Source organism: Nycticebus coucang, chromosome 12 (genome assembly GCF_027406575.1).
Source record: "Nycticebus coucang isolate mNycCou1 chromosome 12, mNycCou1.pri, whole genome shotgun sequence".
Lineage (NCBI taxonomy): Eukaryota > Metazoa > Chordata > Mammalia > Primates > Lorisidae > Nycticebus > Nycticebus coucang.
Window position 1 is genome coordinate 13,116,102 of NC_069791.1, and position 18,169 is coordinate 13,134,270.

At 49.0% G+C, this 18,169-nt stretch overlaps 2 protein-coding genes across 2 annotated transcripts; both read right to left on the reverse strand.

The window, feature by feature from the left end:
- Positions 1 to 5,656: 5,656 nt before the first annotated feature.
- MFSD5 (major facilitator superfamily domain containing 5) lies at positions 5,657 to 8,015 on the reverse strand. Its single transcript, XM_053557265.1, has 2 exons — positions 7,820 to 8,015; positions 5,657 to 7,253 (listed from the first exon to the last, which is right to left on the reverse strand). Exon 2 carries the CDS (start codon positions 7,233 to 7,235, stop codon positions 5,883 to 5,885), a length of 1,353 nt encoding a protein of 450 aa, XP_053413240.1. The 5' UTR covers positions 7,236 to 7,253; positions 7,820 to 8,015; the 3' UTR covers positions 5,657 to 5,882.
- Positions 8,016 to 17,224: 9,209 nt separating this feature from the next.
- On the reverse strand, positions 17,225 to 17,740 carry LOC128562371 (sperm mitochondrial-associated cysteine-rich protein). Its single transcript, XM_053557274.1, has one exon. It carries the CDS (start codon positions 17,738 to 17,740, stop codon positions 17,225 to 17,227), a length of 516 nt encoding a protein of 171 aa, XP_053413249.1.
- Between the last annotated feature and the right edge of the window lie 429 nt (positions 17,741 to 18,169).

An 18,169-nucleotide genomic window follows, 5' to 3' on the forward strand; every position in this document is an offset into this window, starting at 1 on the left:
CCATATACCGAGGGTGGCGGGTTCAAACCCAGCCCCGGCCAAACTGCAACAAAAAAATAGCCAGGTGTTGTGGCGGGCGCCTGTAGTTCTAGCTACTCGGGAGGCTGAGGCAGGAGAATCGCCTAAGCCCAGGAGTTTGGAGGTTGCTGTGAGCCGTGTGATGCCACGGCACTCTACCGAGGGCAATAAAGTGAAACTCTGTCTCTACAAAAAATAAAAATAAAAAAAATAATAATAATAATTGTAATCCTGGCACTCTGGGAGGTCGAGGCTGGTGGATTGCCTGAACTCACAGGTTTGAGACCAGGCTGAGCCAGAGCGATACCCCATCTCTAAAAATAGCCAGGCGTTTGTGGCGGTGCCTGTAGTCCCAGCTACTCAGAAAGCTGAGGCAAGAGAATCGCTTGAGCCCAAGAATTTGAGGTTGTGTGGGCTATGACGCCACCTCACGCTACGGAGGGCAAACTGAGACTGTCTCCAAAACAATAATAAATAAATAAGAACAAGAAGAGGTTAGGTGCTGTGGTCATGCCAATAATCCCAGCACTTTGAGAGTCTGAGGTGGGAGGATTGTTTTGAGACCAGAAGTTGGAAATCAGCTTGAACAACATAACAAGACCCATCTATACCAAAAAAAAGTGGTGTATGGGCGGTGCCTGTGGCTCAAAGGAGTAGAGCGCAGGCCCCTTATGCTGGAGGTGGAGGGTTCAAACCCAGCCCTGGCCAAAAACTGCAAAAAAAAAAAAAAAAAAAAGTGGTGTATGCCTGTAGTCTCAGCTACTCAAGATGCTGAGACAGGAGCATCGCTTGAGCCCAGGAATTCAAGGTTACATTGAGCACATTGAGCTGGGATTGGGCCACTACACTCCAGCCTGGAGACACTGCCTCTAAAACACACAAACACATATACACAAAAAAACCTTCAGTCTGGGGGCAGCGGCTCTGGCCTGTAATCCTAGCAATCTGGAAGGCTGAGGTGGGTGGATTGCCTGAGTTCAGGAGTTCAAATACTAGCCTGAGCAAAAGTGAGACCCTATTTCTACTAAAAATAGAAAAACTGAGGCAAGAGGATCATTTGAGCCCAAGAGTTGGAGGTTGCTGTGAGGTATGATGCCACGGCACTCTACCCAGGGCCACAGCTTGAGATTATGTCTCAAAAAACACACAAAATAACCCCCACCAAACCTGGGCGGCGCCTGTGGCTCAAAGGAGTAGGGGGCCGGCCCCATATGCTGGAGGTGGCAGGTTCAAACCCAGCCTTGGCCAAAAACTGCAAAAAACAAACAAAAACACGAAACCTTAAACCAGGTCCTTTTGTAGTTCATAAGCCTATTGACTGGGTTTTCTTTTCTTTTCTTTTTTTTTTTTTTTGAGACAGAGCCTCAAGCTGTCGTCATGGCATCACAGCTCACAGCAACCTCCAACTCCTGGGCTCAAGCTATTTTCCTGCCTCCACCTCTCAAGTAGCTGGGACTACAGACACCCACAACACCCGGCTATTTTTTGGTTGCAGCCATCTGTCATTGTTGTTTGGCAGGCCCAGGCTGGATTTGAACCTGCCAGCTCAGGTATATGTGGTTGGCGCCCTAACTGCTTGAGCCACAGGCGCCGAGCCTACTGACTGGGTTTTCATGTGCATGTATGAGACATGCAATGTGTCTTCCTCACATTGGGCACATTACCCATCTGAGATGAAAAAATTCGTAAAAGTTTTTAAAAACTTTAAAGCAAATGTGAGGTATTCTTTTAACATCAGATCTGTCCTAAGCATGACAAACTTCTGTTTTAGGGCCAGGTGCAATGGCTTACACCTGTTATCCCAGCACTCTGGAAAGCTGAGGTGGGCGGATCACCTGAGCTCATGAGTTCCAGACCAGCCGGCGCTGAGACCCCATCTCTAAAAATAGCCGGGCATTGTGGTGGGGCCTATAGTCCCAGCTACTCAGGAGGGTGAGGCAAGAGAATCACTTGAACCTAAAAGTTTGAGGTTGCTGTAAGCTGTGACACCATGGCACTCCACCAAGGGTGACAAACTGAGGCTCTGTCTCAAAAACAAAAAAGCGGGGTGGGGACAACAGGGAGGACACCAGGATTGGAGTTAGGAGAACAATGGGAAGTTGAACCTATACCCAGCTGACCATTAGCTGAGAACAGCCCCTCCCTTCCAGGGCAGGGAATCGATTTCCAGAGAGAGGTCATCCTCCAGGCTATAGAAGCCAGTGCTGTCCACTTGCCCCAATCCTTCTACCTCCTTGTCCATTGGCTCCTGATTCTTTGGGATGTTTCTCTTCTTCTTAGGATCACTTAAAAGCTCCATACCAAATAATCATGTGTCCAGCCAGATGGAAATTCAGAAAATCAGAAGCCTCTTAGTGAAAGATGGCAGTGTGTTATCCAGCCTGACCCCAAGCTGACCTTCCCACTTGAAGAAGAGGAAATGAGTTCAAGTGGAACATACTGACACCCATCTCAGCTGCTCACATACCCCAAAGTAGAAGGCATCTCAGTTTGATATTTCCATCGGGGCCAGGACAGAGGATAAACACTGCTGGGAATCCCCCAATCACTGGAATGCATTGGACAGTGCTACACTCTATGACAGCCCCATTTACTCATTCTCACACCCAAATTCAGATAGAATCAGCTGCATCAAAAAAGTTAAAAAGTAAAATATAAAAGCAAACATTTACATAGTGCTTATACTTCCAGCCAAGGACCATTCTAAGCACTTAAGTATAATAATGCTTTTAATCTTCACAAGAGCCCTTAGGGATTGGAACTATGTTATCCTCCCTTCCCATTTTACACATGAGGAAACTGAGGCACAGAGTGGTGGAGCCAGATTTGAACCAGGCAGTCAAGCCCTGGATCCACACTCATGGCCACTTCCCCATACCATGTCTCTGGAGCATCACAAGCAGTGTTTTATACGGGGTGTGCACTGGTTGAACCATAAGTGAGCCAGAGGGCCAAATGCTCCCATTCTCTTGACCTTCTCCATGTCAGAGGTTGAGATGGGGGAGCAGGGCTGGAGACTAAAAAGCAGGTAGGTGAAGGCACATGGGACACGGGCAGTATGTGTCATGGCGCAGGCAATGGGTTGGCAGCAAGAGGCAGAGTTTAGTCTTAGTTTTACCACTCTTTCAGTGGATTTTTCTCTTGGGTAAAAAAATTTCACCAGCACCTAGCAATACAATGCATGGCACATAGTAGGTGATTAATAAAAAAGTATATTTAAGGCCAAATGGATAATCCCTAAGATCCTTTCTAGCTCTTAACACACTGTGAGTTCCACAGGGAAGAACCCCTTCATTCTATCTGCCACCAGCTCCTTTGAAGCAAGCTCAGAAAAGTAAAAGCTAAAGGAACCTTATTATTCTGTCTCCCCTCTCCCATTTCCACAGCACTTAGGAGTGTGAGGCCCCCTCATGGTCCCAACAGTAAATAATTACTGTCATCCAAATCAATAAATCATTAAGTAGGCCCTAGATTCTAGTCTAACAGACTTCCCAAATGGGCAGTTATTGAAAAGCCAAGAGCGAACTAGCCTGTCTCCTTTCCAGATATGTACCAAGCAAGCACAGCCACGGGCAAAGCACTAACTTGTGTGTATATATAGGGGAGACAAAAGTAAGACAGTTTCCTCCTCCCCTCAAGAAGATCACAGTATGATAGAAGGAGACAGAAAGTCTGCAAATAACTATAAAATATATCTAGGTGCAGCTCAACAGGGCAGAAAGAGGAAGTAGTTATTGCAACAGACTGTCTTCACTCTTAAGATGATGAGAGGAGGAAAAAAGCTATCTGTTTTTTGCACTTAACCTCAACCTTTATTCCCTGCAGCCTTGCTAAGGAAACATCTTTTCTGCTCTAGGTAGGTACCTAAGACCACCATCCATTCCTCCCCTTAGCCTCAACCTGCAGCCCTTTCACCCCACATTCCTTCAGCACCAGCTGATGCTATCTCTCCACACAGGTTGGGGCCTGCAGGTCTCAGAACATCTTGCATCTTCCTGTCTGGGAAGTAGTCTGGGACCCAAAGAAAGGTTGTCAACCCCTTTCCAGAACAGGTGGGTCCCCCATGCCCATCTGAAGCACATTCCAAAACACACCCTTGGGCTTACCCTCCCTCCATCCCCACCCTCCTTAAAGCTGGCTCTGCTTCTCTGAGAAGCCCAGGTTCTGGTGGGAGGAGAAAAGGCAGATATAATCAGAGGTGAGGCAGGGAGGGGCCCGCAGAACTGGCTCACTGGTACTGTTTCCTGCCCAGATGGCTTTCTCACCCTCACTCAGGTTGGGTAGGGAAGAATCAGGTACAGACAAGATATCCTAGGCCCTCAGCCATTGACCATTCTCTCTCCTTGGCCACCCTGCACTTAGGTTTCATGCAAGGGTACAGGAGCTGGTGGACCTAGATGCTGGGCAAATGGTGTATTTATAGCCACAGAGGCAGAAAGAAGGCAGGCAGCGCGCATGTGTTGAGCTGCAAGGTTATTCCTATAGGAAGAGCTCTGGGTTTTCCCAGGGGATGGTCACAGCAGTACTCCAAGTCTCTGGAATCTTTGCTCAGTGGCATATTGGGCATTTACCCCACATACTCCAGAGATTGTCTCAACCTAGATGTGGAGCAAGGGTTTTGTTTGACAACTGGAAAAAGTGACTGTCCCACAACAGACAGATGTGGAGGATCTAGGAGCCTCAGATCCTTCCCACACAGTTCAGTTGAGAGGAAATTCCACAGCTCTCAGTTTGAATTGCAGACAGTCTTAGAGAAGTTATAAATGCAAACCTTTTACTGGTAATCCTGCTTCAAAATCCCATTTCAAAAACCTCCACTTTGGAAGGCCGAGACAGGTGGATTACTTGAGCTCAGCAGTTCCAGACCAGTCTGAGCAAGAGCAAGACCCCATCTCTACTAAAAATAGAAAAACTATCTGGCTGTGGTGGCAGGTGCCTGTGGTCCCTGCTACTTAGGAGGCTGAAGCAAGGGATCTCTTGAGCTCAAGTTTGAGGTAAGAGTGAGCTATGATAGATGCCATGGCACTCTACCCAGAGTGACAGTGAGACTGTCTCAAAAAAAAAAAAAAAAAGAGAGAGACAACTCTGGCTCTGTTGCCCAGGCAAGAGTGCTATGGCTTAGCCTAGCATGAGCCACCACACCAAGCCAGAAATCATAATTTTTTGATATTTTGTTTCTAGATGAAAGCAAGAGAACCATTACCCCTTTCTAGTCTCCAGCAATTTGCCAGCTAGGGATGAAGGCTCTTTAGAACATGTAGGATATAAATCAACTGTTTACTTTATCATAAGAAAGTATTTCTCTAGCTGGGTACAGTGGCTCACGCCTGTAATCCCAGCACTTGGGAGGCCAAGATGGGTGGATTGCCTGAGCTCACAGGTTTGAGACTAGCCTGAGCAAGAGAGAAACCCCGTCACAAAAAGTAGCCAGGCATTGTGGCGGGTACCTGTCATCCTGCTACTTGGGAGGCTGAGGCAAGAAAATCGTTTAAGCCCAGGAGTTTGATGTTGCTGTGAGCTATGATGCAACAGCACTCTAGCCGTGAGACTGTCTCAAAGCAAACAAACAAACAAAAAACAGCTTCCCACTCACTAGAAACTACTGAGGTAGTAGCTACAGGTGAGTACATCAAATCAATGATCAGTTGTAAGTATTTATTTTTAAATGGGAAGGGGAAAGGAAGTAACACAGAGGCAACTTTTGGCACCTTCTTTCCAGCCCATTACCTTCATGTCCACCCCAAGACAAAGCACTGGCAGGAGGGGCTGTAGAAAAGAGTCACAAAGTCAGTCACAGATACATCTACACAACCCTGGAGAGATAGGATTCAAGTTCATCCCACATGCCTTGTCCTGGAACAGGGTCAGAGTTCAGGAGCATATGACTCCCCAGTGGGTGAGGACACCCGTAGCTCAGCATCATGCCTTACCACGGTGAAGAGTCCCACCACTGCCAGCAGAGCCATCACCATGACAGCAGAGCAGATGCTGAACATGTTCCGAGTGCCTGTTTTTCGATCACTGTCATGGAGGACGAGAAGTCCTAGGCAGGCTAGTAAGTGCAGGGGCACTCGGAACCAGTTGAGTACACCAGCTTGTTCTGTTTCAGGGATCACCTTTCTCCGTAGAAAGCTCATGCTGGGAAAGTATAGCCCACAGGCTAACTCAATAAGTAGAAAGGCTATGAAGGACTCCACTGGACTCTCCTGGCCTGGGCTGGTGGAGAAAGTCAACATGAAGAGAGAGAAAACGACGATGAGGACAGCAAGGGAGAGCAGGTGCATGGGCTGAAGGTGGTACCTCTTGGAGGTGGCAATGCGATACAGGGAAGAGCCAAGCAGGCTAGCTGCCATGAAGCTGGAGAAGACAATGCCCAGTGGGGCCCCATGTGGGTCTAGTACAGGAGTCCAAAGGAAGACAAAGATGAAGATGACACTCTCAAAAAGGGCTTGTATGGTGCCCAGCAGCAGCACGCGGCGATCTGACAGGAGGCAGCGCAGGCCCCCAGCACAGGTCCTTGAGAAGGCACGCTGCCGGTCATAGTTCTCCCCCCAGTTGCGTAGGGCCAGGGCTCCGGCCAGAGCCAGTAGAGGAATGGCAGCCACAAAGGGTGCTATAGGCCCCAGTCCCATCCAGCTAGCCACAGCCTCAGTTGCCACACCTGCTACTATAGCCAGCACATGGTTCCAGAAGGCAGCTCGGGCAAAAGTAGCTGGGATCCACTCCGCAGGGAAGTCATGGCGCTCCACATGCTCGTGGATGTACCAGGCCTCAAAGGCTGAGAAGAGCAGGGCTGTGGACAGCCCACCAAGTGCTCGTCCCACCAGCAGTACAAAATAGTCCCTAGAGAGTTTGGTTAAGCAGCATAGAGAGTAAGTGAGGGAGAAGAGGACACAAGACTTTTTTCGACCCAGCCAATCCACAAGGGAGGAGGCCACTAGGCCAAACAGGACGGTGGAGGCAAGCCCACAGACATAGAGGATGGCAATTTGACCCTCCAGAAAGTAGTAATGCTGATAGAGTTTATAGAGGTAGGGGGCCTGGAGCCAGTCAGCTGCCAGGGCCAGGAAGTAGACCTGATAGAAGTCCAGTTGAAACCGAAGGAAGGAAGGATTGCTGCAGGCCCTTCCAGGGGGTTTAGCCCGGCATCTTGACAGCTCCAGCCCCAGGCAGGAGGCCAGAAGGCCTACAAAAACGATGTAGGCAGTCACCAGCATAGTGGGCCCCAAGCCGACCTGGGGAGAAAGGGAGTGTCAGAGTCACAACCATTGCCTGGGTAACACAGTCAAGAGGCTGGGTGTCTAAACACAAGGCAGCTCCACCCAGCCCCCCTGCCAACTCCACTCCCCCAGAGCTCAGACCGGAGGGACCAGTTGGGTGGATGGGAGAAGTGGCCTTGCCAGAAATGTCTCCTAGAACACTGTTGGGTAAGGAGGAGTAAGAGACGAGGGGAGAGGACTGAGCTTTCGCCCCACCCTTGCCTGGTACAGCAAAGAGGGAGCCCCTTCAAAAATCCTGGTCCCTCAAGTTCTAAAGGGGGCTGCTGCCCTTTTCCACAGTAACTTCTGCACACTTTCTACTTTTACCTCCCATCGCTGGGGAACCCATTTTTGCTCTCAACGTGGGAGGTCCTCTGTCCGGGGCATCCCACCCGCCTGCGCAGGCCTCTCCAGTAGCTTTGCGGTCATGCGCGTGCTTCTCAGATTCCCCTTCTTCCAGGACATCCGCACCACTCTGCGCCCCCTAGCCTCCACCCAGTGCCCCTAGACCCAGTGGTGCCTCGTCCAGACCCCCGTCTCACCTGCTGCCCCGGTCTGCGGGGTCGCTCCGGACACGCCCGGCTCCAGGCTGCCGGGCCGCCCTCCCCGCTCTGGCTCCGGCTTCGCTTGGGTTCCAGCTGCACGCCCGCCCCTCACAGCCTGCTTCCGGGAGCCGGGCAAGCCTCTGGTCGCCGCCATGATGGTCCCATCACGTGAGGGAGGCGTGGCACTAAAACTCCGCCCCTACCCTGCCAGCCCGCTCTGGCACAGGGGCGCGGAGCTCCGGACGCCGGGATGGGGAAGGGGCAACTAGAAGCTGAGGCATTTACTGCCCCAGGTCTGCCCTCGCCCGCTGCCTTCTCGCTCGCTCCTCCGACTCGCTGATACCTGCGGGGCCACGCGAAATAAAGGCCCATGTTTCTCCTGGGAAAGATACCCGCAGCCCGAGCTTCCTAAGGAGCAGAGCAGAGATGGGCTCCTCGGTTTGTTTGCCTCTTCTCCCACTGCAGTGACCTCCAGGCAAAAAGTCAGTCGGTCCGGATACCTGAGAGAGGCGGTGTGTTGTAAAGAACTTGTTCTTGGGCTGCAGACAGAGTAAGGCTCCTATTCTACCCCAGTCACTTAGTAGCTATGTGGCCTTGGGCAAGCCACATAACTTCTCAGTGTCCCAATTCCTTTGAAGTCACCGGAGAGCAGTGCCCAAATGAAGGCTAAAGTTCAGTGGCAGCATAGGGTTAAGAGCTGAACTCCCACTTTCTCCCACTTACAGGCTATCTTAAGATGGAAGAGTTATTTTACCTCTCTCCAGTCTCAATGTTATTTCTTCAAGAGCCTGCAAAGGGGCTGGTGCCCGCAGCTCAGTGGATAGGGTGCCGGCCACATGATCCGAGACTGCTGGGTTCAAATGGGTCCAGGCCTGCGAAACAAAACAAAAAAAAAAATAGCCGGGCATTGTGATTGTGGCAGGTGCCTGTATTCCCAGCTACTTGGGAGGCTGAGGCAAGAGAATCGCTTGAGCCCAAGAGTTTGAGGTTGCTGTGAGCTGTGGCACCACAGCACTCTACCGAGGGTGACATAGAGGGACTCTTGTCTCAAAAACAAAAAACCCTCCAAAGGCTTACCATCTCACTAAGAATACAAAGCCAAAAATCTGGCTCTCTGCTGCTCCTCTGACGCATCCTGTTTTGTCTATATTGGCTACTACTACCAAGGCCTTTGCACACTGTTCCCTGTAAGGTTCTTCTCCAAGATTCCACATGGTTCCCTCCCTTACCTCCTCCAGTTCTCTGTTCAAATGTCATCAGATCAGAAAGGCCTTCCTTGGTCATCCTGTTTAAAATAGCAACACCTGGGCGGGCCTGTGGCTCAGTCGGTAAGGCACCGGCCCCATATACCGAGGGTGGCGGGTTCAAACCCGGCCCCTGCCAAACTGCAAAACCAAAAAATAGCTGGGCGTTGTGGCAGGCGCCTGTAGTCCCAGCTACTCGGGAGGCTGAGGCAAGAGAATCGCTTAAGCCCATGAGTTGGAGGTTGCTGTGAGCTGTGTGAGGCCACGGCACTCTACCGAGGGCCATAAAGTGAGACTCTGTCTCTACAAAAAAAAAAAAATAGCAACACCTAGCTGGGTGTTGTGGGGCGCCTGTAGTCCCACTTACTTGGGAGGCTGAGGGAAGAGGATCGTTTGACCTGGGAGTTTGAGGTTGCTGTGAGATATGAGACCACGGCACTCTACTTGGGGCAACAAAGTGAGACTCTATCAAAAAAAATAAATAAGGCTCTTCCCCCTTAGCTCAAAGGGCGCTGGTTAGGGCGCTGGCAACATACACCAGGCTGGTGGGTTCCAACCCGGTGGGGACGGCTAAACAACAATGACAATTACAACGACAACAAAATAGGGGCAGCACCTGTGGCTCAAAGGAGTAGGGCACTGGCCCCATATACCGGAGGTGTTCGGTTCAAACCCAGCCCCGGCCAAAAACTGCAAAAGAAAAAAAAAATAGCCAGGCATTGTAGCGGTTGCCTGTAGTCTCAGCTACTTGGGAGGCTGTGGAAAGAGAATTGCTTGAGCCCAAGAGTCTGAGGTTGCTGTGAGCTGGGACACCACAGCAGCACTCTACCGAGGGGGACACAGTAAGACTGTCTCAAAAAAATAAATAAATAAATAAAATAGCAACGCCACCATCTTCACAACAGTAATCTACTTGATTTCCTTCCAACTCTCTGTTCTCTTTTTCTGTTTTTTCTCCACAGCATTTAACAGTATTTAGCACACTATTTTACTTTTTATTTACTATCTCTTCTCACTACGGATCTTCATCTGTTTTGTTATACTTAAAATTGGTATGTAGGGCGGTGCCTGTGGCTCAATGAGTAGGGCGCCAACCCCATACACCAAGTTTGGCGGGTTCAACCTCAACCCTGGCCAAACTGCAACAAAAAATAGCCAGGCGTTGTGGCGGGCTCCTGTGGTCCCAGCTACTCAGGAGCCTGAGACAAGAGAATCACCTATGCATAAGAGCTGGAGGTTGCTGTGAGTAGTGACACCATGGCACTCTACCCAGGGTGAAAAAGTGAGACACTGTCTCTAAAAAAAAAAAAAAAAAAAAAATTTGGTATGTAATAAACATCCTGTAAGTATTGTATGAATAAATCAATGAATAAGTTAATCCATGTAAATTACTGTGTCCCATATTAACAGTTAACACTTAACAGTTTTCATGTACATAAGCTCTGTTTTAAGATTTGGGCTAATTGGTATAGATGAATTATCTCATTAAGTTGTCACAACAACCCATAGGTAGATACTATTATCCCCCAGAGTTGGAAAGGTTAGGTAACATGTCCAGAGTCACATGGTTTAGAGTTAGAGTCACAACCGAGTCAGATCTTTCCAATTCCATGCTCACATGGTTTCTGAGGAGATTATATGAGTTCACCTACCTGCACAGGTGATAAGTAAATGTTGGGGTTTTTTTTGAGACAGAGTCTCATTTTGTCACCCTCACAGTAACCTCCAACTCCTAGGTTAGTCGGTTCTCTTGCCTCAGCCTCCCTAGTAGCTGGGACTACAGACGCCTGCCACAACGCCTGGCTATTTTTTGTTGCAGTTTGGCTGGGACTGTGTTTGAACCTGCCACCTTTGGTATATGGGACCAGTGCCCTACTCACTGAGCCACAGGTGCTGCCCTGTTGGTTTTCTTTATACTAACTAAGGCTTGGAAGGTAAAAGTGGGAGAGTCTGGGATTAGATCTAGAGAAATACTTCTCTCTCTCTCTCTTTTTTTGTTTTTTTGAGACAAGAGTCTCACTTTATCACCCTCTATAGAGTGCTGTGGCCTCACAGCAACCTCCAATTCCTGAACTTAAGCGATTCTCTTGCCTCAGCCTCCCGAGGAGCTGGGACTACAGGCGCCTGCCACAACACGCAGCTATTTTTTTTTTTTTTTTTTTATTGTTGGGGATTCATTGAGGGTACAATAAGCCAGGTTACACTGATTGCAATTGTTAGGTAAAGTCCCTCTTGCAATCATGTCTTGCCCGCAGCTATTTTTTTTGTTTTGCAGTTTGGCTGGGGCTGGGTTCGAACACGCCACCCTCGATATATGGGGCCACCGCCCTACCCACTGAGCCACAGGCGCCACTCTTCTTTTTTTTTTTTTCTTTTTTTTTTCTGGCCGGGGCTGGGTATGAACCTACCACCTCCGGCATATGGAGCCAGTGCCCTACTCCTTTGAGCCACAGGCACCGCCTTCTTTTCTTTTTTGAGATAGTCTTACTTTGTTGCCCAGGCTAGAGTGTTGTGGCTTCACAGCTCATAGCAAACGATTCTCTTGCCTCAGCCTCCCAAGTAGCTGGGACAACAGGTGCCCACCACAACACCTGGCTATTTTTTTGAGACCAGGTCTCACTCTTGCTCAGGCTGGTCTCAAACCTGTGAGCTCAGGCAATCCACCCATCTCGGCCTCCCAAGTGCTGGGATTACAGGCGTGAGCCACTGCACCCAGGTAGAGAAATACTTTCTTATGATAAAGTAAACAGTTGATTTATACCCTACATGTTCTAAAGAGCCTTCATCCCTAGCTGGCAAACTGCTGGAGAGTAGAAAGGGGTAATGGTTCTCTTGCTTTCATCTAGAAACACAAATATTTAAAAATTATGATTTCTGGCTTAGTGTGGTGGCTCATGCTAGGCTAAGCCATAGCACTCTTGCCTGGGCAACAGAGCCAGAGTTGTCTCTCTCTTTTTTTTCTTTTTTTTTGAGGCAGAGTCTCATTCTGTCACCCTGGATAGACTGTCATGGCATCATAGCTCACTCTCACCTCAAACACTTGAGCTCAAGAGATCCCTTGCCTCAGTCTCCCAAGTAGCTGGGACCATAGGCACCTGCCACCACAGCCAGCTAGTTTTTCTATTTTTAGTAGAGAAGGGGTCTTGCTCTTGCTCAGACTGGTCTGGAACTGCTGAGCTCAAGTAATCCACCTGTCTTGGCCTTCCAGAGTGCTAGGATTACAGGCACGAACCACTATGCCCAGCAAGATTCTGTCTTAAAAGAAACAAAACAAATAAACAAACAACAACAAGAAAAAAGAATATATATATATGATTCTCCAAGGTCACCTGATAAGTCAGGGGATAGGGAACCCAAAGCCTTTCATCCCAGTCCTAGGCTTCAGACCCTTGAACTCATTATAGTGAGTCTCCAAGTGCTTGGTGATCTTTTCTTTGGGAGTGGGCAGCAATCCTAGATGACAGTGGATGACCTTATATGCCTTGCCTTTTGTTTCACTGGGTGGAAACCAGTTTTCTATCATTATTGAGTTCCATTTTGCTCAGAAGCACCTGATAGAGACCAACAGCAAGATTACATTTTTGGATTATCTTTGTTTATTATAGAATCCATTTAAAATATGTAAGGTTCTCCTGGCCCCTTAAAGCTGTGAAGCAGAATTGGGAAAGGTCCTAAACCTGGGGAATGTGCAAGCAGAGAACTGAGAGGATAAAGGGTAGCATAGTGGAGGGCAGGAAAGGCTGGAATTTGTGTAGTCACAGAGGAAATCCTGGCTTTCAGGATAAGTGGGGAGGATCCTCTGGGAGTTATTAGCAAGCAGGCTTACCAAAGGAACATCATTTAAAACTTTTTTTTTTTTTTTTTTTGAGACAGAGCCTCAAGCTGTCACCCTGGGTAGAGTGCCATGGCATCTTAGCTCACAGAAACCTCCGAGTTGGACTCCTGGGCTTAAGTGATTCTCTTGCCTCAGCCTCCCAAGTAGCTGGGACTACAGGCGCCCGCCACAACGCTCGGCTATTTTTTTTGGTTGCAGCCCGCTCAGCTATTTTTTTTGGTTGCAGCCGTCATTGTTGTTTGGCGGGCCCCAGGCTGGATTCGAACCCACCAGCTCAGGTGTATGTGTCTGATGCCTGAGCCACTTGAGTCACAGGCGCCGAGCCTCATTTAAAACTTTTATTATAAAAATGTTCAAATATACAAAGACAGAGGTAGAGAGCATAGTTCTCTGAACCTTCATATAATTAACAATCATTAATTTTTTCACTCTTGTTTCTTCTCCTTTCTGTCCTTTTTTCTCTGCTGAAATATTTTAAATAGGTCACTTCTCGCCATACTTTAGCATGCATCTCTAGGAAATAAAGAATTTCTCTTACATGAGGCCAGACCCATTTTATAATTAACAAAATTAGCACTGATTCCTTAGTATCATAGATACCCAGTCCACAATTAAATGTTTTCAACTGTTTTTATAGTTAGGTTGTCCAAATCAGGAACCAAAAAGGCCCTCATGTTCCATGTAGTAGTTGTCTTTTTAAGTCCCCTCTTACTTTTTTCCCCCAAGCTATTGACTGGAAGAAATTGGGTCAGATTTCCTTTGTTTACTTCCTTGTTATGTCATTTAATTTGTTCCTCCATCCCCTGTAATTCCTGTTAAATGGAAGTTAGCACTAGAGGTTTAATTAGACTTGTGTTCACTTTTTTAATTTATTTATTTGGCAAGAATCCTTCCAGATGATGCTGTGTCAGGACATATGTGCTGTCTGGTTGTGTCATCAGTGGAGTTAGACTGTAGCATGTTGGTTCCTCTGTTGTAAAGTTCTATGTCAGCCATGATTCTTGGTTTGATCCATTAGGTAATTCCTGCTTTGGTCAGTTATTTCATTAGGAGTTGCAAAATGGTGATTTTATTAGCTGGAATTCTTCTGTAAATAAGTTCTCTCCACCAATTAGAGCTATCCTGAAATACAGTTTATATAGGACAGGTAGCACAAAATGCTTGATTCTTTTCCTTTTTAACTGCCAACTTGCAGAATAAGAAGTTAGGAGAAGCATAATTTTTTTTTTTTTTTTGTAGAGACAGAGTCTCACTTTATGGCCCTCGGTAGAGTGCTGTGGCCTCACACAGCTCACAGCAACCTCCAACTCCTGGGCTTAAGTGATTCTCTTGCCTCAGCCTCCCGAGTAGCTGGGACTACAGGCGCCCGCCACAACGCCCGGCTAGCATAATTTTTTTTTTTTTAGAGACAGAGTCTCACTTTATCACCCTCAGTAGAGTGCCGTGGCATCACAGCTCATAGCAACCTCCAGCTCTTGGGCTTAAGCGATGCTCTTGCCTCAGCCTCTTGAGTAGTTGGGACTACAGGCACCTGCCACAATGCCCACCTACTTTTTTGTTGCAGTTTGGCTGGGGCCAGGTTCGAGCCCGCCACCCTCGGTATATGGAGCCCATGCCCTACTCAGTGAGCCACAGGTGCCACCTGAGAAGCATCATTTTTGAAAAAGGTTTGGGGGGCGGCTCCTGTGGCTCAAGGAGTAGGGCGCCGGTCCCATATGCCGAAGGTGGCGGGTTCAAACCTAGCCCCGGCCAAAAAAAAAATGAAAAAGATTTGGGATTAGACCTGAATGTGGTTGGATGGCTATGATAGTGAGTGGGGAAAGACGGGGCTGTCCCTGCCCTGTCCACCCCTCCCTCACTGCAGGACATAGACCATCTGTAGTATGGAGAGACATTGGAGAACTCAGAGTCCTGGCCCTTGGGAAGGAATGAGAAAAACATGATATAGGCCTGTTGTGTTGGAGAGGTGGGGGTGGGGAGAAGCACAAGAGCAAGCCAGATATGGGGAAGCAGAAAGACAGGTAGGACATGTAAAAACAGCTAGACATAGAGGACAGGAAAAGGGACAAAGAAAGAGAAACAGAAATGGAAGAGTTCAAGAATGAAATGTTGGCTCAGCGCCCATAGCTCAGTGGTTAGGGTGCTGACCACATACACCAGGGCTGGCAGGTTCGAACCCGGACCTGGGCCTGCTAAACAACAATGACATTTGCAACAACAACAAAAAACTACTCAGGCGTTATGGCGGGCTCCTGTAGTCCTAGCTACTTGGGAGACTGAGGCAAGAGAATCACTTAAGCCCAAGAGTTTGAGGTTGCTGAGAGCTATGATGCTACACCCTCTATTGAGGACAACATAGTGAAACTCCGTCTCAAAAAAAAAAGAAAAGGAATGAAATGTACCCAGAAGCAGAATAGAACAGAAAAGCAAAGAGATATGAGTTAAATGGAAAGACCAAGGAAGAAAATAGACATGAAGGCAGGGATCAAGGTGGGGAAAGGGAAAGAAAAAGACATATGTCAAATGGATTTTATTGTTGTTGAGACAAAGTCCCAGTTTGTTGCTTTCAGTAGAGTTCTGTGGTGTCACAGCTCACAGCAACCTCAAACTCTTGGGCTTAAGCGATTCTCTTGCCTCAGCCTCCCAAGTAGCTGGGACTACAGGTGTCTGCCACAACGTCCAGCTATTTTTTGTTGGGGTTGTCATTGTTGGTTAGCTGGCTTGGGTCAGGATTGAACCCACTGCCTTTGGTGTATGTGGCTAGTGCGGTAACCACTGTGCTACGGGCGCTGAGCCTATTTTTTTTTTTTTTGAGACAGAGCCTCAAGCTGTCACCCTAGGTAGAGTGCCATGGCGTCACAGCTCACAGTAACCTCCAACTCCTGGGCTCAAGCCATTCTCCTGCCTCAGCCTCCCAAATAGCTGGGACAACAGGCGCCCCCGCCACAACGCCCGGCTATTTTATGGTTGCAGCTGTCATTGTTGTTTGGTGGGCCCGGGCTGGATTTGAGCCCACCAGCTCAGGTGTATGTGGCTGGCGCCTTAGCCACTTGAGCTACAGGCACCAAGCCGCCTATTTTTTTTTAAGAGACGAGGTCTCACTGTTGCTCAGGCTGGTCTTGAACTCATGAGCTCAGGCAATCCACCCGCCTTTGCCTCCCAGAGTGCTAAGATTATAGGCATGAACCACCGCACCAGTCCCTCAAATGGATTTTAAATTAGATAGGGAAATAGAAAAGGAATAGGGTATAGAGAGTGGGGAAAACACCTGTAATGATCTGAAGGCAAATTGTCCCAGTGATAGAAGGAAAACAGAAATGTAGAGTGAAATAGAAAGACAGAAAAATAAACAGAGATAGAAAGAAAAGAACAAAGAGTCAAGGAGGCTAAGAAAAAGAAGATTAAAACAGGTTCGTGCAGGAACCAGAGAACTTGAGAAATATGGAGGGGGCTTAGGGACTCAGCCTACGAGCCAGTCCTGGGCAGATGGGCAGACAGCTGAGTCTCTCACTTCCATCTATCTCTTATTGACTTCTCTAATTTCCCAGCTGCCAGGGACAGCAGATTTACAACTGGCTATGTGTAGATGGGATTGTTAGGTGCCTGAGTCAAGAATGCCCAGCTTCCCCCATCCCTGTGCCAGATAAGCATGGATGTTACAGATGGGATTATTGCTGCAAGATTGAGGTCATGAAGCTGAGTGAGCTCTCAAACATTTGAAAGACAAGATATCCACGCAGAGGGTTGCTGGTTAGAAACAAAGGACTACAAAAGATGTCAAAGATATCCATGGGGAGGGAGGGACCAGATAACATTTACTCAGCCTCCTCTTCTGTTCCAAAGGGCACAAACTTCTGTCTGACTCAAGGTGAGAGATCAGGAGTTTGGAGAGTCTTGGGACAATCAGAGATGTGGGTGGAAGTCCATGGGGGAAGAAGTGGGCTCCAAACAAAGAATCCTCTACCTCTCCTAGAAGAATTGTACAGGAGACTCTAGTGGAGGCTCAATAGAAGGGAAGAAATAGCCAATTTGCTCACCTTCAGCAGCTGTAAGAGTGGCTCGGAGAGAACACTTTCCATTCCAGAAGTTGCAGGAGAAGAGATCTGGAACCAGTAGGAGCATACCCAGAAACTAGCTCAAAGCAGATAGCCCCCAGGACTGGGTGGGAGGAGGATTCAGAGCAGCTTGCTGCCTCTGCCAGCCTGAGTGAGGGTCCAGCAGATCCCTCTCCCCACTCCACCCCAGCTCCTGCCTCCTCGCCTGAGGAAGTAACTACAGAAGTGCTCCAAGAGACCGACAGTCTCTTGGTGGGCAGTAGCCCACCTAGACTATCAGACAGCGTCCCTGAGAAGTACGTTGCCCCCTGAAGCAGCAGCTGCAGCAGCCAACAGAGCCTGGAGGCCCCCAGGCAGCCCCTCGCCCACAGCAGAAGCTGTCACTGCAGCCCACATGGGAACTCAAACAAGCAGCTCGGCCCCTGGAGCAAGAGTAAATGGAGCAAGGTGAGGGATGGCAGCAGGTCACAGGTGGACCAGAGCATGGGACACAGCAGGTGTGGGGACAAGTCAAGGGAGGACAGGCAGGGCAGGGAGGGCAAGAGCAGGTGCAGGGTGGACCAGGGAGGCTGGGACAGGAGGGGCAGGGAGCTGTGTAAGAGGGACAGGCAGTGCAGGAGCAGGTGGAAGGGGGACAGCCAGGGCAGGGGAAGGTACAGGCAGAGGGAGGACAGGACAGACAAGGGGAGGCTCCTGGTGGGCCATGCCTGGAGGGGCTAGGGGGTTCTTGGTGAGCAGCCTTCTTGTTGCGAGGCCCCAAGCGTAGGCCCAGAGAGAAGTCCATTAAACTGCAGGAGTGGTAGGCTGGGGGCTGGGTGAAGGGGAGGGCAGGGATGGAGCAGGAGGGGCCACTGTGCGGGGCAGGATTAAACCTAAGACACACTGAGCCTTGCTGATCCTGCAGGGAGCTCAGACCTCCCCACCCAACCCGCCCCTTCCAGGCCTGCTAGGCAATACTCTCCACTGCCACTGCCCTCCACTGAAAACCCTCCAACAGTACCAGAGCAGAACACGTTCTTCAAATATGACGTGCACTTTCATGCCTCCAGCCCTCTGCTCACAGTGTTCCTCCTGCCTACAGAGCCATTGCCCTCCTCTCCACCTGGGGAGGTTCTATCATCTCTGAAGTCTTCCCCTTTATTCAATCAAAAAGCCTTTTTTTGGCTGGGGCTGGGTTTGAACCCGCCACCTCCAGCATATGGGGCCGGCACCC

Excerpts from the sequence above, each read along its gene's own strand:
- MFSD5 (XM_053557265.1), bottom strand. The coding sequence starts at position 7,235 with ATGCTGGTGACTGCCTACATCGTTTTTGTAGGCCTTCTGGCCTCCTGC.
- LOC128562371 (XM_053557274.1), bottom strand. The coding sequence starts at position 17,740 with ATGGACTTCTCTCTGGGCCTACGCTTGGGGCCTCGCAACAAGAAGGCT.